We start from the raw sequence: 12,033 nt of genomic DNA on the forward strand, positions 1-12,033 counted from the left end.
AGACAGTAATGGTAGATACAGAATAGCAAGAATATCCCACTCTATAATCCACTTTACGATATGCTCTTTTGATCGGTGAAATTGCAACATTCATGGTCATTAGTGTTGTGCTTAAAGAGTCCTGTTTTTTACCCTCCCCATGATGACGATCACCTTCCCCATTGTACATCTTGTGTCTACTCTTTACCGGACGCGATACTTCCAATGCTGATGACCTTCATGCGAACGCGACGGGTTAGCTATGGTTTTGAAATTCTTTTCAACAAGGTTTACAAATCGTTTCGCTTGGACACGTTTGCCGCTGTCTGTATAGAGCAGAGGTAACAAAAGCAAAACCAGAAGAAAGCTCACGATCTGGCCGTCATGCGCCTGTAAGTATAATGTGAGGTTATAAAGAAATCGTGTTTCTTCACGCATCTATAGAACCAGATTATACACCACAAAACTGCTCTGGATGCAGGAAATTAATGCTTCCCCCCCACGGCCATTCGCGGGACGACTCTTAAAAGGTGCGATTTTCTGCACTTCTTGGGTGCCGTTATGAAGCTTCTTCGTCAAACCTGTTGCAGCAGTTAATGTAAAATTGGCAAAGTTCCAAAGAATTTCTTAATTCTTTTCCGAATGATTCTTGGCAACTTTTTTTTCCATTCCAGATGCTTTCAATCGCGAATAAAATGATCTTAAGCCATCTTTTAGAGTGAGTTTTTAACTTTAACTTGATTTCTGTCTTTAATGTCTGTTGAAAGTAGTGTAAAAATGAAGAAAACGTGTAAAAAATAAAACAAATCCAGCTGACTGCCTTCAGAGCTAAAAATTTGCGGTCAAGAGGCATAAAGAACTCATCATATAAATCGCCCATTAACACGCAGTGAAAAAACGACGAATGATCTCGGGAAATGAAGGAAACCAACACCCGCCTTCCTAATGGTGGCCTGCCGTGTAGGTGGTAGTTTAAAAATCGTGTTCTGCGTTACATTACCTTGCGGAACTCTTTTGGGAGGCGGTAGTTTTGTTATATTTTCCACTCCACTGAACAAAAACCCATCTTAAAAAACGTAATCTCCAAGGCTTTAACTGTGGACGCTTACTGGTGCACATCTTCAGCGTCGAAGAGTTCAGTGGCTTTTTCGCGGCCAAGCTTTCCCTCCTCAGGCATTCTACGGAGATAGTGCAATGCACTAAAGGTGCTCGGTCACTTTTCTTTATCTGCCCGCACGCCACCGATTCGGGCTGGAAATCTCTTTCGGTGCCCAAAAATTAACGATCGTAACGCTGCTGGACGAAAACGAAAATTAAGAAGCAACAGGGTAGCTTGATTCGTAAAAGTTGCGATCGAATGGAAGCAAAAGGTACAAATGTCGTTAAATGAGTTGCACTACATGTTTTTTTTTTCTTTTGGATTAGTTCGGCGAGCTGAGCGCGTGATGCGTAATGCTCCCCTCGAGATTGGTTTGATTGGCTAGCTGTTTTTATTAGTGTGTTTATTCGACGAAAAAAGGCCCAGAACGAAAGCTGAAGACATTAGGAATTCATTGTTTTATTGACAGAGCATTAATATTGTTTTTTTTATTGGAGAAAGAAAAGTACGGAGAATCCCAAAACTTCGATATAACTGTACAACATGGTGAGAATGTAATCAGGCAAACCTATTCTTTTGAATATCACAATCTTTAAGATGTACGATCAATAAATGTTTCACCTTTAGTCCAAGTCTTGTCACCGTGTAAAATAAGATCTACTTTCCTTTCCTTTCCTTCACAGGTACGTCCACGGTTGGAAGTTTAACTGATTCTTGCTGGTCAGACAGCTGGAATAATTAAACCTGACGGTAAGTGAAACCCTTTAGGGTATTTTGGGCTCCTTCATCTTTTATCGTTTAGTCCAAGATTTAATTAGACTGAATTTGATTCGTTGTTATCTAAAACCGTTCTTCGTTTTCGATTGCCTTAGCCATCGCGATTGCTTTTAATTACCACAGTAATGGAGATCACAGACAACTGCGTCACTGCTCCAATGATACCCTAGTTTCAGGCATTATGACCACTTGAAGACAAATGTAAATCTGACGTCTAATATTTGGGTCGGAATATTTTACACTTCAGGCTTATTTTACAGCTAAGAAGGGATAACGAGATCGTATCGGTGCCGTTAGAATGATTTCACCAATTTCCCAAGAGGTAACGTGCGAATGATGTGCAATGGAAGTTTCTACACATTACCGCATGGTAAAATAGTTGTGAGTCAAATTAAATACTCGAGTAAGTTTATCTTAAGTGGAAGAAGTACTAAGGACAAAGAAAGATATTCGTCTGACATTAATAGGTCGCTGACATTGTTTATTTATCACTTCTCCACCAGTATTTGTACAACGCGTTCGGAAGCTACCCCATAACGGACTATTTTCTTCGCAACCGAAGTACAAAAGGGCATTCACCCATATGTGTCAATCGATTCGTTTTTATTTGTTTTGGTGACCAGGCAGTGTCCAGCAGGTTCCCAATACATTCCCGCACTGTTTCGACTGGAGATGTTATTTTCTTTACACACCATCACACCACAAACCGGATTATGGCTTGCATGTGTCACGTCAATTGCAAATCAACAGGCACCCTTTTCCCGGTCAAACCGTTTTCAAATGTCACCGAATGATATCGGTTGACAACCCTGATTCTGTACGCTAACGTGAAACCCACGCTATTAACATACATACGCAGTTGTTCAATTGACGACGCTGGGCGATTAATAACTCTCCTGAATTCAACAATCGCGCAACATGACAAATGAATAGTTCGAGGGCGAGTGGTTTAAAAGGGGCGAGACTTCTTAGTTCTTTTCTTCCCCAACAAAGTCTGACAAAGTCTAGCGGTTTGCTATGCTTTATTTATTGTACTCTTATTTGTTGGACTTTTATCAGAGGCGTCGAACTTTGTTGGAAATTTGATTGATTAAGTTATTATTGGGTGTGGAACCTTTGGAGATCGTTATTCTCCAAAGGGTGAAGTCGGAGTTGAAAATCAGCTTGTTCCAATATTCGTCAGGTTTTGATGGACTTGTCTCTTAAAGAAAATGAAAATGGCGCAGCTAATTAAGTGTCATCAGGTCCTTTGAGGACGATAGTCATAACATGCATAGAAATATTGAAGCTATCCTAATTATTTGTATTTGTTCCATAGACAAAGCAGAGAGTTTTGCATCCCTGAATAATGTAAAGCTTAATTCTTCATGAAGAATTAATAGATTCCACTTCATTCGTTTTGTTCCGCCCAGACAAAAGTTCTGATAAGTGCCACTTTGCGAACCGGTTTGAAAAACAGGTGGATTTTTTTTTCAAACACTTATATATAGTTTCATACCCCGATTCGGACTGAAATACGGAACGCACAGTGTCGTTTCGGTTTGGTCATCGGATTAGCGTGAATACGGGAATGGCACGTTCTCTGCCTCTACCGGCAGCGAATGCTTAATTGAGTTATAAAAAGTAAGACTGCATGCGACACCGTTTGTCATAGAATAAAATTAAGTTTTCATTTCACGATTGATGGCGCGCTATGCATGTGCTAATAAATCTAAATGCTAAGCATATCCGTTTGTTGCATTTTGAAAGACATTTTGAATGTGAAACAGGCACGTTGTTATCGTTTTACGAATTTTTATCCATTCCTTCTCGATGTATTTTATGGCAAAATGCTTATTTAGGCTTTTTAAACAATGAAACATCATTTAGAGACTATTGCTTTTTCAGTTTTATCACCCTTCTTCTACAGCACAATCGGCAACTGAATGAGATCAACTTGAAGATCGCTACCGTCAGTAATGCCAAGAATCCTAACACATCTAACGAATGACGCTGCAAGAAGTTCATGTCCGCACCGGGATATCTCAGGTGGTGAGCTCCTTTATGTCGTATGACATACTCTGTCCAGAAAACGGCGGTATCCATGGCACTTTGTGGACGATCCCGGAACAACAGTGACAACCGTTGTACATTCTCCCGGTATCGTGGATCATGCAGTACCTCATTGACTGCTTTCGAAAATGATTCCTGTGTCAGTTCGGTATACTGTAACACGTAGGCCCAGCCTTCCTTTTCCACCTGCGCCAGGTTTACTGGTTGATCACCAAACATTGGAATGCCAACCAGTGGAACACCGTGGAACAATGCTTCAGCAATACCACCCAACCCACCATGTGTGATGAACAGTTGAACGTTTGGATGCGCAAGAATATCGTCCTGAGGTAGCCAATCTGTTAACATCACGTTAGCTGGTTTGTTTGGCATATCCTGTGTGTCCCATTTCCAGATAATCCGTTGCTTAATGTTACGAAACGTTTCCAGAATAGCGCTCAACATTTCTGTCGGTATGGAGGAGCTGAGTAGATTCGTTCCAAGACTAAACAAAATGACTCCGTTCTCTGCTCCTTCGATCCACAGGCGAATTTCTTCGGGTAGTGGAGAAGGCTTGTCTTTAATCTGTAAACCACCAACCTCCACCATCGCTGGCACATACGGCCGGGGAGAACCTTTGGTGAAATGATGATTCAAGAATACGAGCGAAACATTCTGTCGTACCGCATCGTATGAAGGGTATTGACCCGGTGGGAATAGCTCTCTGTAAAAAAAAATCACATCAGACGCTTATCAGTGCCGGTTGATTATGTCCGCCCAATCACTGTTGTCACTTACTCGTAACTTTTCCGCTGATAATACTTCCACATCGTAGCAAAAGCTTCGTCAAACAGAAACCCGGCAAGATTCGCCAACCGTTCCATAAATGTCATCGGGTTTGTTAGACCCAGCATCATGTTCGGGATGGTGGAGATCGGTGTTGGATTGCCAACCAACGAGTTCACAACCGCCATGGGTGCATTCGGGCAAACGATTATGGTGGGACAGTTTAATATATGGCTAACACCAAACACAGCATCACTCATGATACCAGTTATGACTAGATCGTATCTTTCAGGTTCTTTCATCAGGCTCTGGAACTCTGGCGAACGTAGCGTTTTATTGACTGGCACGACGCTAAATCGTAGCATCTCAGGTAAAAGCTGGAGCATTGCCCAGCGTGAGTTCGTGGTTCCGAAGATGGTTTTGGTGAAATCTTAATTTTGGGAGAGGAGGATTATTTTGCATAGCTTTAGATGCGTTAGCGATCGTATCGTACCTGTTGCCCACGGATCCATCGGTACCGTAATCTTCCGATAGTTTGGTACCTGTTCCGACTCCTTATACGGGCTCACCATTGTGACATGATGTCCTCGACGTGCCAGCTCCTTCATTAGTGCATCCTGTACGATCACATGCGATCGGCTAGGGCTAGTGTTGATACCCAATATCTTATAGCAGGTAGCTTGCGTGCACAGGGTTACAAGCAAACACAAGGTCACTAGTTTTACTACACTCTGCCTTGACGCCATCTTGATGAATATGACGCACAGACTTCACAGACGAACAGTAGAAACGAAACTAAATCGCCTGGGTGTTTAAAAGGTACACTTTATAGCGTGTAAAACAAACGGGCAGCTTCTCGATATGCTTTATCAGTAGTACTGATTGTTAGATGCGAAACTGCATATGATTGCTTACCCAGAGGGTAAGGTGTGTATTTTATGTAAGCGTAATTTATTCAATTCGCTACAAAACAGGCCTACCGTAAGTACAGCAGGCACTACCAAGAGTGCTGTGATGACTTGCACGTCGTTTCCTCGTCCGACTGATTGTTACTACTGGAGGTTGTGGAAGTACTACTGGAATGTTATCGGTGCGTCCAGCGTGGTATGCGTTATCTTATCGCCAATGTCTCAGAGGTTAACAGATTGATCATTCTTTCAGCCGGAACAGCTGATCGTGGAAGAGTAGATGAGACGGTAGTTTTTTGAGTGTGAGAAGAATATATGCAAAAGTTTGCCAAACACTTCGGAATATTCAAGCCAATATGATGTGATGTTTGAGGACGTACTATATGTCAATGCCTTTGTCAACGGATACATACCATCGTTGCACATCGGGGAACCCTCATGATGGTGTCAAATTTTCATATTCTATCTTATCCTTGTCTGCAAATATCCAATAACCACGAGGAGGCACTCTGTATTCATCGCGCCATCCAGTCGCCGGCGGAAAAGATTTCATCGATCCATCGGTATGAAAGACGAGAAGCAGAATACCCGGGTATATACGTATGCGGTGGGTAGAGTAATGTTTGCTGCATAAATAGCACCAGTTCCTGCCACATGCAGTATCGATTTCACTTTCCTCATGTTGTTGTGTGTGTCGTTAGAGGGAAGGTGGAGTGTTGAATAGTTTTTTTTCCTAAAAACATAGATCTCACTTCATACCGTCACAATAGTTAAGGCGTCCTGAAGATATTGGGTGACACTTACATTCTTAAGAGCTTCTGGAATTTAGGAATTCTGTCCTTCTGACACTATTGTTTTCAAAGGGTTATGTGTCATAAAAATCCGCCTCTCACGGCCACACAAGGGCAATCTGACACACTCACCTAGCCTGTTCGTACAAAGTAAGTACGTGATTTAATTACCACCCTGTTTCGGATCACGTTTAGCACACTTTAACACGGATGATTTGTGAGCCTTTTTGCCTACATTCAGGGGCCATGATAAATCAGTTCGCTTTCAAATATCCTTTCGCACATCTCCGCCACGTATAGGTAGAACAATTATTCAAACAATCGCGTGATACTTTGTCGGGAAAAGGTTACCGATGTCGATCAAAAAATTTCGTACGAAGCATGAAATCGTGCGCTTAATTACAATAAGCGCAACACCACCACTGCGGGATATTCCCGATAGACTCCCGACCCCGACAATTGAACTCCAAATCACGAAACCTTGCCTTTAATTTGTTTGTCCCGAAACTGTTCATTTTTTCCATGTCCCTGACCTGGCGCATGGTGCTTGGTTTCGATTTCAATCAGCGTATCGTTCCGTACTGCGTGTTCGTCGGTCCAAAGGGCCGAAGTGGGCCGTGTCAATCAACGTCAGTATTGCATTAGCAGGCTTCCCGACCAACCTGGCAAGTCCTAGAAAAAAAAAGCTCTCCCGGGCTTCTGGTAGGAATGAAAATGAAACTTTTGCCGGTGAGTTCTTCTGAGGTATATGACGAGCGCGGGCTGGTCGAACACGTTAATTGGATTACGTGATGCACTTTTGGGGAGTCACCAAAGGGACCACCTGCAGAATGGGTTTCTTTTGAAGGCACTAGAGGAGCAGGATCGCTTTCGCTACGGTGTACGGGCATTGTTGGACTGATAAAATTAGACGAGTCGGTTGGCTTCTTCTATTGCGTCGCGGCCACTATAAATGACCAGACGATGTGGTAACTGAATATTATAGCATTTGACGGGCTGGCCTATTTTTACTACTTAACAAACGTGTACTATTAATAGCTGCTCTTTGTGTGCGTGTGTTCGAGGGTAGGAAAATGTCTGCAATTGATTTATTATTCTAATTAATGCGTAGTTTTTGACGTAAGTACCGTTCTAGCATTGAAGTATTGCGAAGTTGGGGAATCAAATGCTCTCGAGCTTGGATGTTTCTAGACCAAAGCTTCATATCGATAGCAGATAATTCTTTCCTGTGAGTTGCTCCTCTCACTCCACATTGCCACATACCGGTTCTAACGGACTTGTCCAAAATATATCCGGTCGTGTTAAAGCCCTTCCTCTTTACTTATATCTTACACCGCCAAGCCATCGTCCATAGCATGAAGAATTGGGAAGAGCGAAAACCTACCAACCACTTGGTTCCGCGCTTTAGTTTCTTGCATTCTTCATTGCTTCCAAGACGATTTCTGTAGAGGGAGAATGGAAATTAAAAATTCCAATCAATTTCCGAACAATAAACACAACTCATTCACACACTCATACAGGCGTGTATTACAATCCTTTTAGCCGAGTTTGCTTTCCATTTTGTCGAAGATTGAAGCCTCTGGGAAGTTGTCCCGTTAATGAGCGAGTGCCCCGACGGTTCGTTGATCTCATTTCAAGCGGAAAGCAGATTAGCAACACCCGCGGTATAGGGCAGGGTCGTGCAGAAATCTCACTGTCGGCGTCCCCTCTCGGCACATTCTCCAGTAAGATTTGTTGTACGTACGGTTGAGTTTCCCTGCCACAATGCTGGTCTGACACGGTTTCTGTCACCGTTTTGTGTCAACCCCGGTTTGCTGTCAGCCTTGTGTCGCTGTGTCCATCATCTTCACCGCGGAAGTAATGGTTTATTTTTGGAACGCCACCAAGTACCTGTGGTTTGGTTGGGTCGTGCTGTCTATCGTTAAACCGAAAGCTGGTTGAATGACACCTGGCGGTGTAAAGGTGCTCATGGCACGGAGGGAAAATGCCTCCCGGGAATAGGCGGAACCGCTTTGAGGACGTACCCTTTGAGTGCAGCACTGCTGGTCCTTGTGATGTTGCGGTCCAATTAGCATGGAGGCGCTTGTGAGTTATTTGCTGACCATTGTAACTAGTTGTATGTTATCTATTCTTATATTTTATTTTACAGACAATCAAATAAAATTCGTCAAAGCAATAGATTTGGTGTACAAAAGCAGTGCTTCATACACGAGTTAAATTCTTGCTTCCAAATTCTAACTTATTCAATGTCACCTGTTGCGAACAGATATTGCATACATTATTATCCCAACATTCATTAATCATATACATCATCAGACATCGGAAGGAGTCAATGAACATTGCGCAGATAAGTTTTTCAACGCGCTACACCGTCTAAAAATGTGCGTACAGTGAGTAACGCAAATGCACAAACGATTAATTTAAACAATCAACTTAGAATATTTTTTTCAGTTTTTGGTAGATCGTTAATAATAGTAAAAGAACACACGAGATGCGGATCTTCTTACAAAAAGCTTGAAAAAATGTTTTTGGTCCATAATAATATATGGTGTGCCTTTTTCGTGTTACGCACTGTTAATTTAAATGCAAGTAAGCAACACACCCCCTAGAACACCATCAATCAAAATGACTACAGTTGGAAGTTTACGTTGTGGGTTTTTTTTTTGTTATTTTCCTGCCATTAATATACTTTAATTTCACTTCATATAGAACGGTCTTAAAGGCTGTACCACCCACGGGTGTGTTTTTAATCGAACATCCAGTAATCGTGCACACACTGCGTACGGTCGGTCACCATCGCCCACTGCGAGCGAGGCACAATTATGCGTACGTCCTGCTTCGCGGAACATTAATTTTATAACCCTTCAGTGTTTGGAGTGTTTTGTATCATAATCTTGTTTTTTCTTGCCTATTAAAGCTTTTCTAGGTGTGGACGGCTTACTGAGCCTGTTTCGCATCGTAAATTGAATGGTTGACGTGATCCGGCAGTTGGGCGCGTGGATTTGGGAGTATTTGGTGATTTGCGTATTAGCAGCAAAACGATAATGACGGCGTAGAGCTATTGTGGTGGTGATTTGTGCGTTGTAATCGTTAGTGGAATGGTTTGTTAGTAATTCAATCGGCGAAAGAAAAAAAAAGGAAACGGATTAAAATACGTCAAAAAAAGCTGTTGCGCTTACCCGAAATGATCAACAGCAGCTTTTATTTTATTTATTATTTCTCTAATCATGCTGCTACTGCTGGCTAATGGTTCTACGGTAAGAAGAACTTCCACTCCCTGGTTGACGTTGGCAGCGAATTTCAGTGGAAGTTGAAACGTTGCGAAACGCGCTTCTCGGAGACCGGTTCCCAAATCCTATAAGCCTTTCGCATCGATCACGCTAGCGGGCCTGTCTAGGGCCGTCTAGGGTCGCATGAACCGCAAACGAAAGGGCAAGTCTCACACACCGTACCCACATCCCTTCCATATAATTCCCAAATCGGCTCGGCGTATCCGTACGGATACACAAACGTGTTTCTTGGAGAAGCTTTTTCCAACCACTCGTAGGTGGTTGGATTTGGTTTTTATGACCCAGGTCCAATCAACAACCGAACCGGTAAGTGAGAGTGCATTTGCATTTCTTTAACCTAACCATGGTGAGTGGTGGTATATTCAGCTTATGGTTGGGCAGCTGCAGATAAGGCAAAGCAACGAACTGCGTTGTGTAGGTCGGATTAGACTGTGCCGTTTTGGGTGGGAGCTTACCATTTGCATAAAAAGTGTCGAAATTGTTGTCGTGAAGGTTACCGAAGCGAATCGGAAAGATGGAAAATGTTGTTAAATAAATTATAAGAGCATTTAGTTGAGTAACATTTTATCACCTTTATCATGTAGTTTTCTTATTCATAAGCCAATCATTGAAAAGTATTTGATTTTTTTTTGTTTTAATTTTAAATGTTTTTTATTTGTTTTAATTTTTCATGTGTGTAAAATTAAATTATTATGTTTTAAATTATTTTTTACTTTCTTATATTTGTTTCACACTTCAAGTTGTTCTATTACAAGTTTTGAAGCAAATCTGCCAATTTTTGTTTTAATGTCATTTGTTTCTGTTAATTTTCTTCGTTTTTTATAATGTTGAAGCAGTTTTGTATTTCTTTTTTTCATATTTTGTATTATTATACTTTTTTTACATTTTTGGTAAACATTTCAGATTAAAGATTGAATTTTCAACATCGCTTCGACAGAACGCGCCACTCACAACCTGCATGTTTGTGGTGTAGACCTAAGCAATATCTCCATAAACCGTGGCCCTTCAAAAACCAGAACTGTGTCAGAACCGTGTTTGCCCTTCACATATGCTTTGCTTCATCGTCCCTCCTCCCATCGCGTCCTTCCCTCTTTACACCGGACACTTCTGCTCCGGCCAATGGTCTGGATGCGATGTGGTAACGAGGGCCCCCGCGAGTAAGAGAGGGCGTTTAGAGGGCTTGTTGCATCATAAAACAAACATGCTCCCGGTTCAGTTTGGTGAACAAACCGGACCGAAGCCCTTTACCGCGCGCGTAGGTTTACCACGTTGCGCAAAAACCGCGCCCCATTTTCGGGATTCGATCCACCAGCGAAGACAGAACCTTTCCTAAGGTGTGTTTTTTCCCGCCGGTGGACGGTGGTCGTGTATGCTGTGGCCGACGCCGAACATAAGCGGTGTTTTTTCTAAAATTAGCTCATTTACGAGCGGTGTATGTTGCCCAATTTACGGATGCTACGGGCACCATTAGAGAGCAGGAAGATATGTTTGGGTTTTTTTTTGGTTTGCTGCTTGTGGCCACCGTTCCGTAATGCAATTTGGTCGTTTTTTTTAAATTTTTGAATATCGCTTTAATGGTTTTTGGCGTGTCGATGTGTGCGTGTGTATACATCCCGGAATAAATGGAAAATATTCGTCATCTGTTCAACAGAGAGGAATCCCTTTTTCATGAGGTTAGGTAAGACATCTTTCAAAAATAAGTTTAAAGCTTAGGAAACCCACTCTACAAGAAGCGAGCATTAAGGGGAAATGTTGTTAATTAAATTTAATTTTATCGATGTTGGGGTTTTTCCTTCAAACTGTCTATTTGTTTACCGGCGTCTGATGGGGACATTGTGAAAGGGCTCGCTTTATTCTCGCTGCACAATTATCACCCCAGGCCCCCCGCGGTTCGGGGTGGAGTTGAACATTAAATGTCAGCAGCATTATCCACACTCCGTGTGCTCCAGTTGCAAGCCTGCGTTAGCCGGTACTGTGTCGTTTGGGTTTATATTATTTTACAACACTGCTGCCCAGCTTCATGCAATAACACACATCACACTCGTGTGTGACTCGGAACGATCGAAGGGCAATAAACAGAGCAGTAGTGGCATTTTGTGTGGCATTTTGTAGCGTTGCGTTTGTACGTTCATGCACGAAATACCATAACTTTTTGCAATGGAAAAAAATGTTACGAATGTTAGGGAAACTGTAAACTATATAAGGAGTGTTTGGGAACTAAAAAAGATGTTTTATTCTTTTTATAAATTTGTTCCCAAATTTTAAGAAACGACAGAACGAACTATTATTGATACAATTTAACACCTTCTTCGAAGGGCAATAGCAATTGATTTTTTGATGCGTTTTGTAAGAGGGTTTCTTGACCGTTAACT

The 12,033-nt window shown here is 42.1% G+C and overlaps 2 protein-coding genes across 2 annotated transcripts in view; one reads left to right on the top strand and one right to left on the bottom strand.

Moving 5' to 3' along the window:
* The window catches only part of LOC125768069 (protein yippee-like), a 48,218-nt gene that overhangs the window by 21,922 nt on the left and 14,263 nt on the right, over positions 1–12,033 (top strand). The window lies entirely within an intron of this gene.
* Positions 3,500–7,825, bottom strand: LOC125768060 (UDP-glycosyltransferase UGT5-like). Its single transcript, XM_049435229.1, has 3 exons — positions 5,166–7,825; positions 4,685–5,102; positions 3,500–4,610 (listed from the first exon to the last, which is right to left on the bottom strand). The coding sequence occupies exons 1-3, from the start codon at positions 5,416–5,418 to the stop codon at positions 3,728–3,730; spliced, it is 1,554 nt and encodes a 517-aa protein (XP_049291186.1). The 5' UTR covers positions 5,419–7,825; the 3' UTR covers positions 3,500–3,727.

The sequence above is a fragment of the Anopheles funestus genome, chromosome 3RL (genome assembly GCF_943734845.2).
Source record: "Anopheles funestus chromosome 3RL, idAnoFuneDA-416_04, whole genome shotgun sequence".
Taxonomy (NCBI): domain Eukaryota; kingdom Metazoa; phylum Arthropoda; class Insecta; order Diptera; family Culicidae; genus Anopheles; species Anopheles funestus.